Here is a 23,141-nt window from a genome sequence, read left to right on the forward strand (position 1 = left end):
AAAGAATGATGAGCAGGCAATTGTTCTAAGAGCATCTGGGGAAATAGAGGAAGTGCCTATGGAATATGTCACTGATAAAATTATGCAGCTGCATCTTAATGTTCCACTGAAGACTCCACTACAACATTTACATGATTTAGTTACACACAATGTGGCACCAATTGATGAAGACTTAATGAGATAAAATCCTATGGAGGATGAGGGAGATGATGAATCAACAGTAGAAAACTTCAAACAGGTGGCTAGGAATGGGGATCTATCACCTACAGCTAGTGCTAAAAGAGGTAAGAAAACAAAGAAGAATCAGAATTAAGGGTCACAACAACCTTCAAGAATTATGCCAGGAGGGCAGGTTCTCTATCTAAATGATGATCAAAACATTAATATAGAACATAAAGTTTGTGAATACACAGCAGGCCTTTCCTAGGGTGATCAACATGAATAGGGAGCATAACTTTAGGGTAGTTGCATTGATGGAGCCATTTCAAAAGAAGAGACTCATTGATAGATATTGAAGAAGGTTGATTATGGAGATGGCTTATGCAAATATTAATGGGAAAATTTGGTTGTTCTTTGATGCAGTGGTGGAATGGGAATTAGTGGAGGATACCGAGCAACAGGCGACAATGAGAGTGCTTCACCATCACCTGGGACAACACATGATGATAACATTTGTTTATGCAAAATGTTCAGCAATGGAGAGGTTGGAATTGTGGGATCACTTGTATTACTTAGCAAGTGATATGAAATTGTCATGGTTGGTAGGAGGGGATTTCAATGTGATATTACATGAAGATGAGAAAATAGGAGGACTACCAGTACACCCGCCTGAATATGAGGATTTTGCATTTTGTGTAAACTCTTGTGGTTTGTTTGAGCCCAAGATACAAAGGAAGTCCATTTACATGGTGGAATGGGAGATCCAATGTTGCGTGTATATTCAAAAGATTGGATAGGATCTTTGTGAATTTTCCATTTCAGAACATGTTGCCAACTATTGAAGTTGAACATCTAAGCAGAACTGGATCAGATCATGCACCATTATTAATGACATGTGGGGAGCAGACCACCAATTTTGTCAAGCCTTTCAGGTTCTTGAACTTTTGGACTAATCATGCTACATTTATGGATGTGGTGAGGCAGAATTGGGAAGCTGATTTCATAGGGGATCCTTTTTTTATGTTCAAGCAGTAGCTCAAGAGGGTGAAGGCAACACTGTCAAAATGGAGTAGGGAAACATTTGGTGATATCTTCAAGCAGTTGGCTATTTTGGAAGACATTGTTAGGGTGAAAGAGATGTTGTTTGAAGAAGAGCCTACAATTGACAACAGGATTGTGCTTCAAAAGGCTCAATCTGAATTGAAGAAATACTTGAGTATTAAGGAGAAGTATTGGAAGCAAAAAGCTGGGATGACTTGGTTTGCTGAAGGAGATAAGAATACAAGTTTCTTTCACAGTCATGTCAATGGCAAAAGAAAGAAATTGCAACTGAAGAGGATCAAAAGTGGAAGTGGGGTATGGATTGAAGACCAGGAGCAATTGGCTAGAGCTGCAGTGGACTTCTATCAAAAATAATTCACAAATGAAGGTGATACATCTGACTTTTCCTTGCTCAATAATGTACCATCGATGGTCACTATGGAACAGAATTTGGAACTTAGCAGATTGCCAACAATTGAAGAGGTAAGGACAGCAGTTTTTGAGCTTAGTAGGGAGAGTGCTAGTGGTCCAAATGGATTCACTGGCTTGTTTTATCAAACATGCTAGGATGTTATTGGTGCTGATATACACAACATGGTGCTATACTTCTATGGAGGAGCTGCACTGCCTAAATCCATCACTCACACCAACCTAGTGTTTCTGCCTAAGAAACCTAGAGTTGAGACCTTCTCTTACTTAAGACCTATTAGCTTGAGCAACTTCATTAACAAGGTCTTGTCTAGGGTGTTACATGATAGATTGGAAAAAAATTTGCCTTCTCTAATATCCCCTAATCAATCCGGATTTGTGAAGGTAGGAGTATATTTGAGAACATCTTATTGACTCAAGAAATTGTCACTGACATAAGGTTAAGGGGAAAGCTAGCTAATGTGGTGATCAAGCTTGATATGGCTAAGGCCTATGATAGGGTCTTACGGAAGTACTTATTGCATGTACTAAGGAAGATGGGATTATCTGAGCACTTCATCAACATGGTGTGGAACTTGGTGTAAAATAACTGGTACTCAGTATTGGTGAATGGGCAGTCCTCGGGGTTCTTTAAGTCTACAAGGGGTGTCAATCAAGGGGATCCTCTATCACCAGTATTGTTCATTCTGTCAGCTGAGGTACTATCCAGGTCTTTGAATAAGTTATTTGAAGACAGGTCATTTGTGGGATTTGGAATGCCTAAGTGGTCGGATCCTTTGAACCATTTGGCATATGCTGATGATACTATAATCTTTGTTTCTGCTCATCCTCCATCTTTGAGCAAGATTATGGCAGTGTTGGGGAACTATGAGAAGATATCAGGCTAGATGATCAGCAAAGACAAGAGTTCATACTACATATATTCAAAGGTTCCTAATGGATTATGTCAGGCGGATGGAGCTATTACAGGATTTGCAAGAGGTAAATTTCCCTTCACATATCTAGGGTGTCCTATTTTCTACACGATAAGGAGGAAGGAATATTAAGAGGATCTTATCAAGAAAGTAAAGTCTAAATTGCATTCATGGAAAGGAAAGCTGTTGTCATTTGGAGGAAAGGCAACACTCATTTCTAGTGTGTTGCAAAGTATGCAAGTCCACATGTTATCAGTCCTGCATCCACCAAAAATTGTCCTGGAGCATCTTCATAAGATTTTTGCTAGGTTCTTTTGGAGCACAAAGGAAGAAGGGAGAAGCAGACATTGGGCCTCAAGGCAAAATCTTTGCCTTCCAAAAGAGGAAGGGGGCCTAGGCTTTAGGTCCTTACATGATGTGTCGAGGGCATTGTTTGCTAAGCTATGGTGGAGGTTTAGGACCACAAAATCTTTATGGTCTAATTTCATGTGGAATAAGTATTGCAAGAAGGTGACACCAACGGTGGTGCAGTCTAGACGAGGATCTCATGTTTGGATACAATTGCTGAATGCTAAGGAAGAAGTAGAACATGAGATCCTACGGGAATTGAAGAGTGGAACAACTAATATTTGGCATGAAAATTGGACTGGATTGGGTTCACTTTATCACGTATTACCTGAAGACTTTCCAATCAATGAAGATCTTCAGGATTTGGCAGAATTACGGCAAGGTGAAACATGGGATGATCACCTGCTAGATCAAATCTTCAATGAGGGAATTGCAGAACTTATAAGGCTAAATGTGCATTATGAAGGCAGAGAGGGATACTAGGATAGGCCATACTGGATGCCAACTCCTTCAGGCAAGTTCAGTGTTAGCAGTGCTTGGCAAATATTAAGGCATAGGGCTGATCCTAGTTAGGAATTCAAGTTAATGTGGATTAAAGGTTTACCATTCAAGATATCCTTCTTGTTGTGGAGATTATGGAGGTGGAAAATAGCCAGTGATGACATGTGGAGGAGGCAAGGGAAAATGGTGATGTCTAGGTGTTGGTGTTGTCAGCAAGAGGAATCTATTGAGCATATATTTGTCACAAGTCCTACTGCCTCTAAATTATGGAACTTGTTCATGGGGGCTGCTGGAATTACTGTGCCATTGATTCAATTGAAGCAGGTTATAAGGCATTGGTGGTATGCTCAATGTTGTCCAAAGTTAAAGCCATTGTTTCAAGCAGTACCAGCTATCATCACTTAGGAACTTTGGAAGAGAGGAAATGCATGTAAACATGGGGGTTCGGTGTCCACAAATAGGGTGATTCACGAGATCAATAGGACATTGCATCAACTGGCAAGGGTGAGGTATGCTTGGATGCCTAATATTCCATTGTTATGGCCATACATAATTCAATATTTTGAAGGACATAAACCTAGATTGATCACTACAAGAGTAACATGGCAGCTTCCTTTTCATGGTTTGTACAAATGCAATACGGATGGAGCGTCAAAAGGAAATCCTGGTCCTAGCTCATTAGGCTTTTGTGTTAGGAATGATAAAGGTGATGTGGTGTCTGCAAGGGCAGTAGACCTGGGGGTGACAACTAATGTGGTGGCAGAAGCTAAGGCTATTCTTCAAGGATTGGAATACCGCGTGGAGCATGATCTTCACCCTCTCATATTGGAGACTGACTCATTAGTGATAAAGAAAGTGATAGAAGGGGAATGGGATCCTACTTGGGTAATTGCAAATGATGTGAAGAAAATTATAGAGATGAAGAATTCAATGTGATCAGTCAACATGTGTTCAGAGAAGGCAACTCAGTGGCGGATATTATAGCTAACATTGTGTTTTCTTTTGCAGGTACATCTGAGTTTCACTCATTTTCTGAACTGCCTAGTGCAGGGAAGAGGTTGATTAATTTAGACAAGTCTCAAACTCCTAACCTTAGGGTTAGAATAGCAAAGAAAAGAGCCCTAGACTGATGGCTTCACACGATTGGAATCTGCACATACCTACGTGTTTCTTTTATGTCTCATTCTGTATGCTATTAAGGTACTTTCCAGTGGTATTAGCATGGTCACATGCTCATTATGGGGGTGCTTTGATAGTGTACAAGACCAATGTGATAAGCAGGTATTGGATGGTGCAATTTATTCTACTTCTGATATGTTCAAATATTAAGGTAAAGGTTGAATCTATTTTGTGGAATTTCTGGAGATTGTTGAATCATTTCTCAGTGGTATTAGCATGTCTTCATGCTCAATCTGAGGATGGCTTAGCAATGTTTAGAATGATTTCTACATTAAAGGTTCGGGAAGAGAAGGATCTGAGCTTACAAGATCATAAAATCACCCAGCTCCACAGGCTTGGCGGCGCCAGGCTAAAGCCTGATGGTACCCTGGTGTTACCCTGGCGTCGCCAGCTTAAAGCCAGCCCTGGCCTGGCTTTTGCCTTGCAAAGCCAGCCTAAAGCCAGCCCCAGCCTGGCCTTTGCCTTGCAAAGCCTGCTTAAAGCCAGCCCCAGCCTGGCTTTCGCCTTTCAAAGCCTTCCTAAAGCCAGCACCAGCCTGGCTTTTGCCTTGCAAAGCCTGCTTAAAGCCAGCCCCAGTCTAGCATTTGCCTTGCAAAGCCTACCTAAAGCCAGCACCAGCCTGGCTTTTGCCTTGCAAAGCCTGTTTAAAGCCAGCCCAAGCCTAGCTTTGGCCTTGCAAAGCCTGCCTAAAACCAACTTCAAGAAAGGTGTATCCAGGCTCTTTTACATGATAATATTGATTTATACTCGCATAGAGTTAGTACACTGCCTATGGAGATCATATTGTAGCAACTCTAATGATTGGAAGACTATGCTGGCTTCAATTCTGTGGTGGAGATGTTTGGAATTCATTTTAGCCTATGGACTGAATACCCTGGCGCCTGGTGAGAGCTTGATAGGTGTTGCTTGGTATTTGCCACTTGCAATTTGATTCACATACACAGAATGGAGAAGGAAGCATTCAGCAGACAATGTTGTAATAACTAGTTCATTAGACTTTAGCTTTTCTATCTTTTCAGTAGCTAGTAGCTTCATGCAACTTCTATTTTGGTTTGGACATCTTGTAAGCTTTGGACCCATTTTGGGATTTTATTTATATATTAGCCACTGGGCAGCCTGCCTAGTGGTGTATTTGCTATAAAAAAATAACAAGTGCGGAAAGAAAAATATAAGCCCGACATCGGGGTGTCACACGTTACCAGCATCTACTAAGGACTGTCAGAATACAACAAAGACTATTGCAGTCTGGAAAATACTAAAACAGTCTAGGAAGATAAGTGGGAGAAGAGCAAGGCTGTGATCGCCATGCAGCTACCTTGCCGACTCAAGGTATCCCCGATGGATGATGGATCAGCGCTCGCTATCACGATCCGCAACTCCTAGATCTGCACACAAGGTGCAGGGAGTAATGTGAGTACGCCAACTCAGTAAGTAATAAAAGTAAATAACGACTGAGCAATAAGTAAACACATAAATCCATTTCATAGCACCACAGTAAGTATAGTATGTTTCCAAAATAGTATTGAAATCAAATAATCTCGTTAAAATCCAATTTCTGTAAAAATCCTTTGAAAAATGTCTTTCTAACAGTTTCAACGGAGATTCAATGAGGTTTGGAGTAAGAATGATAAAATAAAATTCATAATAGCCCCTCGGGCAAGACATATATCATAAACCACCCCTCGGGCATAATATCAATCAGAACCAGCCCCTCGGGCAACCTCACAATTACTTGTAATCAGCCCCTCGGGCACAACATAAATCAAGAACAGCCCCTCGAGCAACAGCATATCACTCACTCTGGGTACCCGCGCTCACTGGGGGTGTACAGACTCTGGAGACGCTCCTACAGCCCAAGCGCTATCACAAGCCATCTCGTGGCATAATAAATCAGGACCTCGGCCTCTCATATATTACAAAACAGTACAACATGCTGCGGCGCGCAGCCCGATCCCATGATATCCTCACAACACAGGCCCTCGGCCTTACTCAGTCAGAAACTTCTCAAGCCACTCGGGCTAACAGTAAAACAGGGTGCTCAGCCAAAAATATCATTTTATATATCAAAACGGAATAAATAAGACTGAGTTATGAAATCAGTAAACTATAGCATGACTGAATACATATATTAAATCAAAACAGTGAGGAATAGTAGTAAAAAGCCCCTAAGAGTCCAAACAGCTTGGCACGAGGCCCAAATATTGCATTCATCCCAAAACATAGTAATACTTCCTAACATACAATAGTATCAAGTAGTTTTTAATCAAATATGCAACTTAGTAGTTGCTACGGGACGGACCGAGTCACAATCCCCAATGGTGCACGCCCTCACACTCGTCATCTAGCGTGCGCGTCACCTCAAAGTAGTGAAGCGATGTAAATTTTGGGGTTTCATACCCTCAGGACAATATTTACAATCATTACTTACCTCAAATCGGACAAAACACTAATCCGCGATGCCCTTGCCTCTCGGCTCGGCCTCAAATCGTCCCAAATCTATTCAAAATCAGTATCACATCATTAATACACACTAAAGGAACAAAGCCCATGCAAAAATTATCAAATTAAATAAAAAATCTCGAAATTGGCCAAACCCGACCCCCGGGCCAACGCCTCGGAATTCAACAAAAAATCACAAAACCAGAATCCTTATCCTCTAACGAGTCCATACACACCAAATTTACCAAAATCTAACTTCGTTTGACTGCTCAATCGCCCAATTTTAACTCTCTAAGTTCCAAGCCCTAATTCCCCAATTTTCACCCTTAAATCCCACAAATTTCATGCTTAATCAACTGAAAATCACCATAGAATCGAGTTTTAGGTTCAAAAAAACATTACCTTACCGTGTTTCCCCTTGAATCCCTCTTCAAAATCCCTCAAAAGCTTCAATCCTGACTTCAAAAATGGTGGAAATGGGCAAAATTTCGCGAAGAGGGTCAATTTATACTTTCTACCCCAAGGATTCTGCACCTGCGGACAATTCCTCGCACCTGCGGACTCGCACCTGCGGTCCCAGGTGCGCACCTGCGAAAAGTCACTTAAACTCCAGCTTCCGCACCTGTGCCACATGCCTCGCATCTGCGTGCTCGCAGGTGCGGTCAGATCCTTCACTCCTGCGACCTAAGCCGCATCTGCGATCTCCGTATCGCTTCTGCGGCCTCGCACCTACGGTCCCCAATCCGCAGGTGCAGAAATGACAGAAGCAGCAAAAAAATCAGCAGCAACAACTCAAAGCTAAACTTTTCGTCAACCACCCAAATACATCCCGAGGCCCTCGGGGCCTCAACCGAACATGCCAATAAGTCAAATATCACCATTCAAACCTATTCCAACCTTTGGAACACTCAAAACGACATCAAAACACTAAATCACCCTCAGATTCAAGCCTAAGGATTTCCAAACTTCCGAATTCCGCAAACGATGCCAAAACCTATCAAACCTCATCCGAATGACCTGAAATTTTGCACACACGTCACAAATGACACAACGGACCTACTCCAATTTCCGGAATTCCATTCTGACCCCGATATTAAGATTTCCACTGCCAACCGAAAAACATCAAATTTTCAATTTCGCCAATTCAAGCCTAAATCTACTACGGACCTCCAAATTACCGAACACGCTCCTAAGTCCAAAATCACCTAACGAAGCTATCCGAACCATCAGAATTCACATCCGAGATCTTCTACACATAAGTCAACATCCGGTTGACTTTTCCAAATTAAGCTTCTAAATAAGAGACTAAGTGTCTCATTCCACTCCAAGAACCCTCCGAACATAGAACAACCAACACGATATGATGAAATATAGCTGAACAACACATAAAGAAGCAGACATGGGGAAAGCGAGGTTGTAACTCATGAAACGACCGGCCGGGTCGTTACAAAAGGTATGAGTTTTTATATTAATCCTTTGAAATAAGCTTTGGAGCTGACAAACTCAAATTACTCGATTTCAAACGTATACAACCTTATGTTTTGGGTCAGTGTTTGCTTGAAAAAACCAATTATGAATAAAACTTTGATAATACAATTGTTAGAATATCAGATAAAATAGTAAATTTAATGAAGCTACGAGTATTTTATGGTCCATATATATTTTTAAAAAAATCAGCCTGTCAATCTTAGGTGGCATTTATGGAGGAGAATTTGTTCTTGTTTTTTTCCCATGTATTTGCGAAATATAAAACAGAAACATCCCTTTTATAAGTTTAAAGTTATTGTCCCTTTTTTGTCCATTTCAATTTATTGCAATCTCACGATATAATTATTTATTAAAACTCACGTTGACCCTCTTCACAATTTGATATCTAGGTGTAGGTACTGTCGTTATCTTACATCTAAGGAATTGAATGAATCTACAATTACAGTAGCTAATCTGGTTTAGAATGTTGTCGTCCTATCAATTGAAAAATATCGTTGTTGGACTGCAATTTATTCAAGTTATTTATAAGAGAAAATGGCATTGTATAGTCGCTCTCAAAATAAGAGCCGAAATATATATATATATATATATATATATATATATATATATATATATATATATATATATATATATATATAGTCGCGGGGTTTAAGTGATCTTTGCGCATTTTGTTAAAGCTTAAATACATAGCAAGGTTGTACCATTCAGAAAAACAACCCGCTAAGCAATTATCAAATTAATTAAGAGGAATTTTCAGAAATGACTATTGTTTAGTGGCTATTAACTTCCTATAACCACCATATACATAATTACTTTCTGTAGCTACCTTTCAGTTGTTATGGTAATGTATTCGATGTATTCAAGCTAATGTATTCATGAATACAGTAGCAAAAAACGGCTAAAAAATAGGGCATTCCAGCTGTCAGCCGCTGTATTCATATCATGTATTCATGAATACAATAATAGGTCTCTCAAGTTGTTTAATAACGGAAAGCTGCTAATTTAATAGGATACACCCTAATATAACTCACTTAAATCAATTATAATTGTCACAACCCAAAACTAACCCGGTCGTGATGGCGCCTAACGTGGTATTAGGCAAGCCGACACATTACCAATACCAATCAATATTTTCATTTTTAAGATAAAATCAAACTTATTTAACAATAAACCTTCATAAAGTGCTTAAATCAAAATAATAGTGCGGAAAAAAAGCCCGAGGGTGTCACTAGTCATGAGCATCTACTACAACCGTCTAACAACATCTAGACTAACATAGCCTGGAAACTACTGAATACAACTAAGGGAGGATAAGGAGGGAGAAAAGCAGGGCTCCGATCGCCAGGCAGCTACCTTGCTAACTCCGATGGACCTACCACTGAGTAATCAACACCAGCTACCGAGTTCAAAAATACCTGAATCTGCACACAAGGTGCAGGGAGTAATCTGAGTACTCCAACTCAGTAAGTAATAAAGGTAAATAAAGACTGAGCAGCAGTGATGTCACGACCCAAAATCCACTAAGGGTCGTGATGGCGCCGGACACCACTGTCAGGCAAACCAACACCATTTAACTAGAAATTTCTTGTTTTAGATATTTCTAAAATCACTTCTTTTATACATTTAAACAATAAATAATAAGTTCCACTGAATAAATAATGATGTCTTTACAAAACTACTGAACAATCCCGAAATTATCCCAGAACCCGATGTCACAAGTGCATGAGCAAATACTAGGAAATCCAATAAAGTACAATAGCTGTCCGGAATACAAACTTGGATAGAAAGTAAATATAATACACTGAAAGGGACTCTGCTGGCTGCGGGCCGTCTCGAGGGATGCAACTCACCTAAGTCTCTGTATCATCGTACTGCTACGCCCATTAGGCCACTAGAGGTACATGTGCATGTGCAACAAAATACACAACAAGTGTAGCATGAGTACAAAAACAACATGCACTCAGTAAATATCCCGCCAAAACTCGAAGAAGTAGAGACGAGAGGTCGACTTCAACACTTACTAATGGTCCAATAATAAAATACCAATTGTACAATAAATCAAGGATTTATATAAACATGGCAATAACTCAATAGAATGGAGCAAGTAAACAATTCTTTTATTCATAGGAAAATTTCCAAATCCGTTTTCATCATTTATACATTTATTCTCAATCCGGGAAAGCAATGTCCTCATTTATAAATATCAAGGCAAGCATTACAAGCATGCGCAAATCATGCCTAGGTCGTACGGCCCGACCAACAATATTTAAACTGTGCACTGCCAGAGGGTCGAATGGCGCGAACCATAGATGCATCTATTATCCCGCTCACGAATCATACATGTGACGCGGTCAAATATAAATAAACAATCACCCTGCTCGCGAATCATACATGCGATACGGTCAAATATAAATAAACAATCACCCTGCTCGCGAATCATACATGCGAAGCAGGTACACATAGAAACACACATTCAAACAGTCAGTGAAGACTTCATCAGGGAAACAATTATTCAAGGAGATGTAAATTTCTCTTTTACAAGTCAAGAAGATGAAGTTTAATTCTTTTAGAAAGTCATTTGCCACTTCGGTATGATTTAGGCAATTTAAAATATCAATAAGGTTACAATTATCACAAGTAAAATATGATTTTGGGTCCTAGACTACCCGGACAAAAGCATGATAGTAGCTACGCACGGACTCTCGTCACCTCGTGCGTACGTAGCCCCCACAAATAGGAGCACATAACCAATTAACTTACATATAGGGACAATTCCCTCTTACAAGGTTAGAAAGGATACTCACCTCGCTCCGAAGTTCCATAACCGTTATTCCATGCCCTTCCGAAAACTCAAATCGATGCACATTGCTCCAATACTAGCCAATAATTATGTAAACACATTAATATATGAACAATTACTCATTATGAACCAATTTATAACAATTCATAACCCCGATCGAAAAGTTGACAAAATTAACCTCGGGCCCACGTGCCCGGATTCCATTTTTTGAAGATAAAGTCTACCCATAACCTCACGAACTCAAATATATAATTTACTCCTAAAATAGTGCCCAAATCGTGGTCAAATTCCAAGAATACCAAATTTCTAGGTTTTTCTTCAAAACCCTAATTTTCACTAATTTCTCATGATTTTCCATGTTAAAATCTAGATATAATCCAAGTAATAAACTTGCAATAGGTGGGAATCACTTACCTTGACATGGATGATGAAAATGGAGCTCCAAAATCGCTCCTAGGTCGGCTCCCATGGAGGAAATGAGATGAAATGAGCCAAACCCATTTCTTTACACTTATACACTGCCCAGACGACTCCTCTTCGCGTTCGCGAGACCCCCGTCGCGTTCGCGAAGAAGAAAATTCCCAAAAACTATTTTTCAAACTCTTCTCAGACAGCCTCTAGTTTAATGGACATAACGTTATGTACAAAACTCCAAATGACAAATGGTTTAGGTTTCTGCAAACTAGACACCAAGATCTACAACTTTCATGTTTCGGAAATTTCCCAATTCCATGTAGATTTTGAGATATAAGCTGCCAAAGTCAGCCCTGTGCAACACAAATTTTTTCTTCATCTTCTCGGACAGCCTGTAGTGTACTAGCCATAATATTTTGTACAAAAATCCAAAATTCTATATAATTTACCTTTCTAAAAACTAGACACAAAGGGATACAACTTTCATTTTTGGATCATCTCCAAATTCTTTATAGATTGCGAGATATGAGCCTCCGAAGTCAGACCTGTGCAACAGAGATTTCGTTCTTCGCGAACGCGAGGATCCGTTCGCGAACGCGTAGAACAAAGTCCCTGAAGCCAAATCCTTCTTAGCGAACACGAGAGGATCTTCGCGAACGCGAAGAACAACACAAGATACCAGCATCAGCTATTGTAAAACAGCCCGAAATGATCCGAAACCACCCCGAAACACACCGGAGGCCCCCGGGACCCCATCCAATCACACCAACCAGTCCCATAACATAACACGGACCTACTTGAGGCCTCAAATCACATCAAACAACGCTAAAACCACGAATCGCACTCCAATCCAAGCTTAGTGAACTTTAGAATTTCAAGCTTCTATATTCGATGCCGAAACCTATCAAATCACGTCCGATTGACCTCAAATTTTGCACACAATTCATATTCGACATTACGGAACCTACTCCAATTTCCGGAATCGAAATCCGACCCTGATATTAGAAAGTCCACTTCCGGTCAAACTCCTCAATAACCTTCAAATTTCTATATTTAGCCAAATGACTCCAAAATGACCCACGGACCTCCGAATTCACTTCCGATCGCGCTCCCAACACCAGAATCACCATACGGAGCTATTCCCAGATTCGAAATCCCAAACAGATATTGATAACACTGAAATGCACTTCAACCCAAACTTATGAAACTCTTCCAAAAATGCTAACTTCCACAATAGGTGCCGAAATGTTCCCGGGTCTTCCAAAACACGATCCGGACATACGCCCAAGTCCGAAATCATCATACGAACCTGGTGGAACCTCTGAATCCCGATTCCGAGGTCGTTTACTCAAAAATCCAATCTTAGTCAATTCTTTCAACTTAAAGCTTCCGAAATGAGAATTCTCTTTCCAAATTAACTCCGAACTTCCCGAAATTCAATTCCGATCATGCGTACAAGTCATAATACCTGAAGTGGAGCTGCTCATGGACTCAAACTGCTGCACGACGCGCTAGAGCTCAAAACGACCGGTCGGGTCGTTACATTCTCTCCCACTTAAACATACATTCGTCCTCGAACGTGCTAAGAACTGCGATGCAATTGTCCGAAATCACTGTTTAACACCTCGTGCACCTACCCGTGCTACTACAACCCAGTTGAGCACATTAGCTCGATCAATTCCGAAGATATTCCCTTTTATTCAAGCAAATAAGCTTCCCAATTCCAACATCTGGAATTCTCTACCAGACCTGCTTCCAATATATGAACACCGTATCAATCACTATATGAGGTACCAGAACATGACGGCATGCCTTTGTTGAATTCTCACCATGCACCACATCATTCACAAGACCATAATAACATTCTCTGATCATAATAACTGACATTACTCGAATCTGATGCTCACAACGCACCTTATGATATATAAGTCTTGTTCCAACTCTCGCAATACTGCCACGACGGAAGAGATGTGTAGAAAATCATAACAAACTGCCGAGTCAACAAATCATTGAGTCTATACTTCTAACAAGAACCGTTACCTCATTATGAACCAAATAGTGATCTTTGCTCTTTAATATACTTCATATAATCCGACTGCACTGATCCTAGATCCAATAATCTCGTCTCACCCAGTACGAACTGCTCAGGCAATAAGCCACCCCGGTCATGATCAAAAGTCCCATATGATGCCACAACGTGCCAATAGGCCACAAGCTCGAACGTGATACATAAGGAAAATGAACTCTGGAAGGGACTACTCAACTCACGCAACTAATATGATCTTTCCTCAGAAAATGGGAAACAAAACACACAAAAACAGATATAGGGAATTGTACTTAACATCACACTGTCGCAGCGTGCAACCCGATCCAAACAACATACCCGTGGCGGCGTGCCACTCGATCCACACATAAAATTCACATAAGAAGATACACACCGAGCAAAATCGCTCATTACTACAAAATACCGAATATCGGCCACAAGCAAGCTAAGTGCATAATACCATCCTTAGGGAGACAGATAGCGCCATAAGCTACAAAACTCAAGCATAACTGAAGTGCGATATATGATCTGAATCTCAAGAGCCATCCTGCTCACATAACACCATCGCTACGCGGAATCTCAACACACAAGAAATTTATCAAGCCATTTCGCAACTCACACGCACAATGTAGCATTACATAAAATGGCCGACGATGAAATAACATCCAACGTCCGAATACTCCTCCATAAGGAGCGCTATGCTGAAATGAACACATCCGGCCTGATATAGAGCCCATATTCATATTTAAATCCACTTATAGACCTCAAGCCGATTCTAATCGTACCGAACTAGGCGAATAATATTTCCTAGGTCCATAATAACCCCTTTTTTCCCATAACACACAAGAACAGCCGTCCGATCCGGAACAACCTTCCACATTCCACAACCAAATGAACCGAGCGCCCTTCAGGCATAAATTCTCAATTGGCGATTGTAGCGCAATCTCCATACTTGGTTTAGATCCACAATCAATAAGTGACTACACGTCACACTTATACAATCTTTCCGTGGGATATGCTCCCATGGCATTCTGCACCAAGTAACAAGTCTGCACATCCATACCACCGGCCATGCAAATGTTGCAAAGTGAATCAAGGATCCGCAAGTCAATAACAAAACCTCTTACTTATGACACTGATCTCAGGTGACGCTGAAGATAATACCAGCTTACTCTAAACATCTAAATTCTTTTCCTGCTCATCCGAGCCCGTGACCTCCTTGTCAACACCGAACTGCAACCTTGATTCTCAACTTCCAAATCCCACGCTACTCACAACACTTAATCATGACAATGCGCAAGAGTACAAGAATTTCATCACAACTCCTGAACCACTAATAGGGTAAACACTTCATCATATAGAAGCCTTTTACTTAACTCATTTCAAGAGAATCATTACAACCCGTGACTAAATTCTCATAACCGCAGAATATACCAGCCTCAAGTAGTGGTCTAAACCACCATAACTCTTCCGGGATCCATCTGCACATAATAGGCCATAATACTCTAAAGCCTCCAAATAAAATCAACTAGGGCGACTGTCAAACCTCGCACGCATTACTGTAATCATGTGTATAACTTAACACGCTGAAGGAACTAATCGTTGCCACCATTATACCAATTCAACCATCGCTGACTGATTTTTTTTTTACTTCTCCAAATTTTCTCTGGGCTTGACTTAGGAATAGTAGTAGCCCCATTCAAAACATCACGAACCCAAATCCGCACTCATCTTGAGTGACCTTATTTCATGAGACCACGCTGTCTCAATTCCCACGAACCATCTCATACCCCCCTTATGCGCATATTCGCATCCTCAACTGGTACACCCATTCTGATAATTCCTCTATGAATCCGAAGTCATTTTCTCCCATTCCTCTCAATTTATACCGCAGACCGAAGATAACACAGAACACTCCAAGCTCCTTATCATAATATGCTGCAAAAGCTCGATACTCGAAACCATTAGGCACCACACCTTAACCTTTGAACCCACTAGGACCGTTATTGAGAGTCACCCACTCTGACTTGGTCCTAAATATAATCAACTGCAAGGCTCCGCTAGCACATGACCACCCTCTAAAAGAAGTACCCGGCCGAATCACCTTCTTTGCAACTCACTTCTACGCGAAGCATAATTCCTGAGTCTTCCCAAAGTATGAACATGAATCTATGATGCCAATTATAGAACACATTCTTCAATTCTTTTGCTCAAATTACCACTGATGTTCTCTTTCCTTAGTCGCAGCAACCCATCAATTTGCCAATAACTAGAAATCTCACAAATAGGCGACCAGGCAATCCAACCGTAGGTGGTGGGACTCTCCCACTTAGCTTGAAGCCACTATTACACAACTTTGGAACCCACCAAGATTCTTTATCTCTTATTGACATGACCTTGTGCAATTAAACCGCTAGATTCCTCGAAATCCTTCCATTAGCATTTTATGAACACTCTGAATCTCTAGCAACATTCACATATTAGACCTCTTACCGGATAGCCAGTAAAATCCTTCGCAGGAGCTTCATCAACCACGCGACCGCTGACCTGCTCATTGGAGATAACCCACCTGAGCCTGTGATCATTCACCAGCTGCACAAGTCCATTCACTCCTCGTGGACATCAACTAAATGTGCGACAATATCTTCCGATTCAAAGTCATGTTGTATCCTTCTTCCTATCTAGCAGCTCATTTCTGTCATATCAAATCTCCCGCCGTTATGCTAGCCAATTTCAAATTAAGCTCGTAGACCTAGTCATTACCCACCATGAATCCCAAATCAGTCTAAACTCCTCCCAAGGCACGTAGTCATCCTACCACAGAACCCCTATGCTGCTCTGCCACTCTCCCACTTTGGTCAAACTCACTCTTTTAAGCAACTACTCGACTCTTGTTTCCCACATTTGGCCTTCTAGGAGTTTAATAACCACAAGACACTTCCCACATGCCCTTCCTCATCCTTCGCTGCCCAGTCAAATACGTAGGAGGAAACATCTCGCTCCATATCTGCAGTACCATTTCAATTCCACAATTCCCGATTTATAATAAGCGCTTCGCGTCGCATAAGATTGAGTAGGAAGGAAACAAGAGCATAAGACTCAAAGGAACCAAACCGCACGATGAGGAATCAAGAAGGGGAGTGCTCCTAACAGCCATGTAGCCTCTCGAAGATAAGTACAGACGTCTCCGTACCGACCCGCAAGACTCTACTAGACTTGCTCATGACTCGTGAGACCTAAGGGAACCTAGGGCTCTAATACCATGTTGTCACGATCCAAAATCCACTAAGGGTCGTGATGGCACCGGACACCACTGTCAGGCAAGCCAACACCATTTAACTAGAAATTTCTCGTTTTAGATATTTCTGAAATCACTTCTTCTATACATTTAAACAATAAATAATAAGTTCCACTGAATAAATAATGATGTCTTTACAAAACTACTAAACAATCTCGAAATTATCCCAGAACCCGGTGTCACAAGTGCATGAGCAAATACTAGGAAATCCAATAAAGTACAATAGCTGTCCGGAATACAAACTTGGACAGAAAGTAAATACAATACACTGAAAGGGACTCTGCTGGCTGCGGGTCATCTCGAGGGACGCAGCTCACCTAGTCTCTGTATCATCCGTACTGCTACGCCCATTAGGCCACTAGAGGTACATGTGCATGTGCAACAAAAATGCACAGCAAGTGTAGCATGAGTACAAAAACAACGTGTACTCAGTAAGTATCCCGCCTAACCTCGAAGAAGTAGAGACGAGAGGTCGACTTCGACACTTACTAGTGTTCCAATAATAAAATACCAATTGTACAATAAATCAAGGATTTCAATAAACATGGCTATAACTCAATAGAATGGAGCAAGTAAACAATTCTTTTATTCATAGGGAAATTTCCAAATCCGTTTTCATCATTTATACATTTATTCTCAATCCGAGAAAGCAATGTCCTCATATATAAATATCAAGGCAAGCATTACAAGCATGCGCAAACATGTCGAGGTCGTACGGCCCGATCAAATAATATTTAAACTGTGCACTGCCAGAGGGTCGAATGGCGCGAACCATAGATGCATCTATTACCCCGCTCGCGAATCATACATGCGATGCGGTCAAATATAAATAAACAATCACCCTGCTCGCGAATCATACATGCGACGCGATCAAATATAAATAAACAATCACCCTCCTCGCGAATCATACATGCGACGCAGGTACACATAGAAACACACATTCAAACAGTCAGTGAAGACTTCATCAGGGAAATAATTATTCAAGGAGAAGTAAATTTCTCTTCTACAAGTCAAGAAGATGAAGTTTAATTCTTTTAGAAAGTCATTTGCCCCTTCGGTATGATCTAAGCAATTTAAACTATCAATAAGGTTACAATTATCACAAGTAAAACATGATTTTAGGTCCTAGACTACCCGGACAGAAGCATGATAGTAGCTACTCACGGACTCTCGTCACCTCGTGCGTACGTAGCCCCCACAAATAGGAGCACATAACAAATTAACTCACCTATGGGGACAATTCCCTCTTACAAGGTTAGAAAGGAGACTCGCCTCGCTCCGAAGTTCCATAACCGTTATTCCATGCCCTTTCGAAAACTCAAATCGATGCACATTGCTCCAATACTAGCCAATAATTATGTAAACTCATTAATATATGATCAATTACTCATTATAATCCAATTTATAACAATTCCTAAGCCCGATCGAAAAGTTGACAAAATTAACCTTGGGCCCACGTGCCCGGATTCCGAAATTTTTCGAGGATAAAGTCTACCCATAACCTCACGAACTCAAATATGTAATTTACTCCCAATTTCGTGCCCAAATCGTGGTCAAATTCCAAGAATACCAAATTTCTAGGTTTTTCTTCAAAACCCCAATTTTCACTGTTTCGATGTTAAAATCTAGATATAATCCAAGTAATTAACTTGTAATAGGTGGGAATCACTTACCTTGACATGGATAATGAAAATGGAGCTCCAAAATCGCTCCTAGGCCGGCTCCCATGGAGGAAATGAGATGAAATGAGCCAAACCCATTTAGTTACACTTATACACTGCCCAGACGACTCCTCTTCGCGTTCGCAAGACCCCCGTCGCATTCGCGAAGAAGAAAATTCCCAAAACCATTTTTCAAACTCTTCTCAGGCAGCCTCTAGTATAATGGCCATAACTATTTTGTACAAAACTCCAAATGAAAAATGGTTTAGTTAATTGAAAACTAGACACCAAGATCTACAACTTTCATGTTTTAGAAATTTCCCGATTCCTTATAGATTTTGAGATATAAGCTGCTAAAGTCAGCCCTGTGCAACAAAAATTTCTTCTTCATCTTCCCGGACAGCCTGTAGTGTACCAGCCATAACTTTTTGTACACAAATCCAAATTCTAAATAAATTACCTTTCTAAAAACTAGACATAAAGGGCTACAACTTGCATTTTTGGATCATCCCCAAATTCTTTATAGATTGCGAGATATGAGCCTTCGAAGTCAGACATGTGCAACAGAGATTTCGTTCTTCGCGAACGCGAGGATCCCTTCGTGAACGCGTAGAACAAAGTCCCTGAAGCCAAATCCTTCTTCGTGAACGCGAGTGGATCCTCGCGAACGCGAAAAACAACACCAGATACCAGCATCAGCTATTGCAAAACAGCCCGAAATGATCCGAAACCACCCCGAAACACACCGGAGGCTCCCGGGACCCCATCCAATCACACCAACCAGTCCCATAACATAACACGGACCTGCTTGAGGCCTCAAATCTCATCAAACAACGATAAAACCATGAATCGCACTCCAATCTAAGCTTTGTGAACATTAGAATTTCAAGCTTCTATGTTCGATGCCTAAACCTATCAAATCACGTCCGATTAACCTCAAATTTTGCACACAAGTCATATTCGACATTACGGACTTACTCCAACTTCCGGAATTGAAATCCGACCCCGATATCAAAAAGTCCACTTCCGGTCAAACTCCTCAATAACCTTCAAATTTCTTTATTTAGCCAAATGACTCCAAAATGACCCGCGGACCTCCGAATTCACTTCCAATCGCGCTCCCAACACCAGAATCACCATACAGAGCTATTCCCAGACTCGAAATCCCAAACGGACATTGATAACACTGAAATGCACTTCAACCCAAACTTATGAAATTCTTCCGAAAATGCTAACTTTCACAATAGGTGCCGAAATGTTCTCGGGTCTTCCAAAACCCGATCCGGACATACGCCCAAGTCCAAAATCATCATACAAACCTGCTGGAACCTTTGAATCCCGATTCCGAGGTCGTTTACTCAAAAATCCAATCTTAGTCAATTCTTTCCACTTAAAGCTTCCGAAATGAGAGTTCTCTTTCCAAATCAACTCCAAACTTCCCGAAATACAATTCCGACCATGCGTACAAGTCATAATACCTGAAGTGGAGCTGCTCATGGACTCAAAGTGCTGCACGACACGCTAGAGCTCAAAATGACCTGTCGGGTCGTTACTAGTGACGAGCAATAAAACATATACAGTTCATATCATGAAATCTCAGTAGAATACAGTAGGCTTTTAAAATCAGTTTTGAATCAACTCAGCTCATTTAAATCCAGTTTCAGTAAAACCATTTAAAACATCTTTCAACAAATTTCAAACGATGTGATAAGACAGTGAGTAGAAATGGTGAAAACATAATCAGCCCCTCAGGCAAAACTCACTCGTATACAGCCCCTCGGGCAACATAAATCACAAACAGCTCCTCGAGCAAACATGAATCATACACAGCCCCTCGGGCAATCATCACTGTCACTCATATACAGCCCCTCGAGCATACCTCACCATCAGCCGTAAATAGCCTCACGGGCACAACATGAATCAATAACAGCCCCTCGTGAAAAACATCATATCACTCACTCAGGGTACCCGCGCTCACTGGGGGTGTTCAGACTCTGGAGGGGCTTCTACATCCCAAGCACTATAACAAGCCATCTCGTGGCATAAATCAATCAGGCCCTCGGCCTCATAACAACAAGCCACCTCGTGGCATAAATCAATCAGGCCCTCGGCCTCACAATAACATAAATCACTAACGACATGCTGTGGCGTACAGCCCGATCCCATAATATCCCCACAAAACAGGCCCTCGGCCTCCCTCAGTTAGAAATCTCCAGCCACTCGGGCTATCAGTAAAACGGGTAATCAGCCCAAAATATCATTTTATGCATCAAAGACGGAGTAATAAAGACTGAGTTATGAAATCAGTAAGACATAGCATGACTGAGTACAGATCTTAAATCAAAATAGTGAGGAAATAATAAGAAAAGGCCCATGGGGGTCCAAACAGCTTTGGCAAAGGCCCAAATATGACATTCAATCCAAGTTATACAAATTCTTTCTAAATCACATAAGTATCATATAGCTTCAGTCAAATACACAACTATATAGTTGCTACTGGACGGACCAAGTCACAATCCCCAACGGTGCATGCCCACACGTTTGTCACCTAGGATGTGCGCCACCTCAAAGTAGTAAAACAATGTGAAATCCGGGGTTTCATACCCTCAAAACTAGATTTACAATCATTACTTACCTCAAACCGGTCAAAACTCTACACCGCGATGCTCTTGCCCCTCGACTCGGCCTCCAATCGCTCTGAATCTATTCATAACCATGACAATACCATCAATATACGCTAATGGGATGAATTCCACAAGAAAAACTATCAAATTAGGCACAAATCCCGAAATCCACTCAAACCTGGCCCTCGGGCCCACATCTCGAAACCCGACAAAAATTACAAAACCTGAAAGCCCATTCACTCATGAGTGCAAACATACAAAATTTATCAAAATCCGACCTCACATGGTCACTCAAATTCTCAAAAATCCACTCTCCAATTTCAAGCCCTAAATTCCCAAATTTCTAGTTCAACTTCTCAATTAGATGATGAATAAAATCATACATTCATGAAATTTAAACCATTATAGGTTAGAATGACTTACCCCAACGTTGCTCCTTCAAATCCCTCGAAAAATCGCCTCTCTCCTGAGTTCCTCAAGCCCAAAATTGAAAAATGAAGAACAAACCTCGAGCCGGGGTTGTTCTGCCCAGCAAAACCGCACCTGCGGTCGAATTCCCGCTTCTGCGGCACCGCACCTACGAAATTTCCCTCGCAGGTGCAGAACTCACTTACTGCACCATATCCGTATCTGCGGCCCCTACATCGCACATTTGACCTCGCAGATGCGGCCAGTCCTTCGCATCTGCGGTCCAATACTGGCCTTCCATTTCCGCATCTGCGGTCCTCTTAGTGCACATGCGGTTCCCACTCCGCATGTGCGGAAACATCAAAAGCAGCAGCTTCAGCTGCATTATTCCTCATCCAAACTCTCCGTTAACCATCCGAAATCATCACGAGGCCTTCGGGACCTCAACCAATAATACCAACAAGTCACATATCAACATACAAACTTCGTCGAACCTTCGGAACGCTCAAAACAACATCAAAAAACCGAATCACCCTCGGATTCAAGCCTAAGAATTCCTAAACTTTCGAATTACGCAAACCCGAAACCTACCAAATCACCTCCGAATGACCTGATATTTTGCACATACGTCACAAATGATACTACGGACCTACTCCAATTTCCGGAATTTCAATCCGACCCCGATATCAAAATTTCCACTACCAACCGAGAAACGCCAAATTTCCAATTTCGCCAATTCAAGTCTAAATCTACCACGTGCCTCCAAATCACATTCCGGACGCGCTCCCAAGATCAATATCACCTAATGGAGCTAACCAAATCATAAAAATTCAAATCTGAGATCGAATACTAAAAAGTCAAAAATTGGTCAAACCTTTCAAATTTAAAGCTTCAAGCTGAGAATCATTCTTCCATATGTGTTCCGATTAACCTGAAAACCAAAACCAACGACTTATATAAGTCATAATACATCATACGGGGCTAGTCATGCCCGAGAACTGGCGAGCGAAGTGTAAATGCTCAAAACGACCGGTCGGGTCGTTACAATAACACAGAACATTATCAATCCAATTAATGAGAAGATTTATCAGACGCTAAACACCAAAGAAAGACCATTCTTCAAAGTTTCAGTCCCTTTTTTTCTGATACAGTTCGAGTTTTTTTTCCTGACATTATTCGAGGTGCTTCTCGGAATTGATACAAGTATGTATAGAACTATTTTGAAATTCGATTTTCGGTATATGAATACATCATGTATTTATGCCGAATAGAACCTGTAATAGTAACCTACTGCCTGCATATTTCATTATAAACATAGTGCTTGTATTCTGTTGTATCTAACAACTGTGTTCAATGTATTCAAGTTTATTTTTGTATTCACAATATTTTATTCC

At 41.1% G+C, this 23,141-nt stretch overlaps 1 protein-coding gene across 1 annotated transcript; it reads left to right on the top strand.

Moving 5' to 3' along the window:
- On the top strand, positions 3,477-4,454 carry LOC109234702. The gene is made up of 3 exons (XM_019400767.1): positions 3,477-3,716; positions 4,002-4,277; positions 4,401-4,454. Exons 1-3 carry the CDS (start codon positions 3,477-3,479, stop codon positions 4,452-4,454), a joined length of 570 nt encoding a protein of 189 aa, XP_019256312.1.

Source organism: Nicotiana attenuata, chromosome 11, assembly GCF_001879085.1.
Source record: "Nicotiana attenuata strain UT chromosome 11, NIATTr2, whole genome shotgun sequence".
Lineage (NCBI taxonomy): Eukaryota > Viridiplantae > Streptophyta > Magnoliopsida > Solanales > Solanaceae > Nicotiana > Nicotiana attenuata.

Excerpts from the sequence above, each read along its gene's own strand:
- LOC109234702 (XM_019400767.1), top strand. The coding sequence starts at position 3,477 with ATGTGGATTAAAGGTTTACCATTCAAGATATCCTTCTTGTTGTGGAGA. Across the intron at positions 3,717-4,001 it reads CATTGATTCAATTGAAGCAG|CTTCCTTTTCATGGTTTGTA; the intron begins GTTATAAGGCAT and ends GTAACATGGCAG. Across the intron at positions 4,278-4,400 it reads GGGAATGGGATCCTACTTGG|GTACATCTGAGTTTCACTCA; the intron begins GTAATTGCAAAT and ends TTTCTTTTGCAG.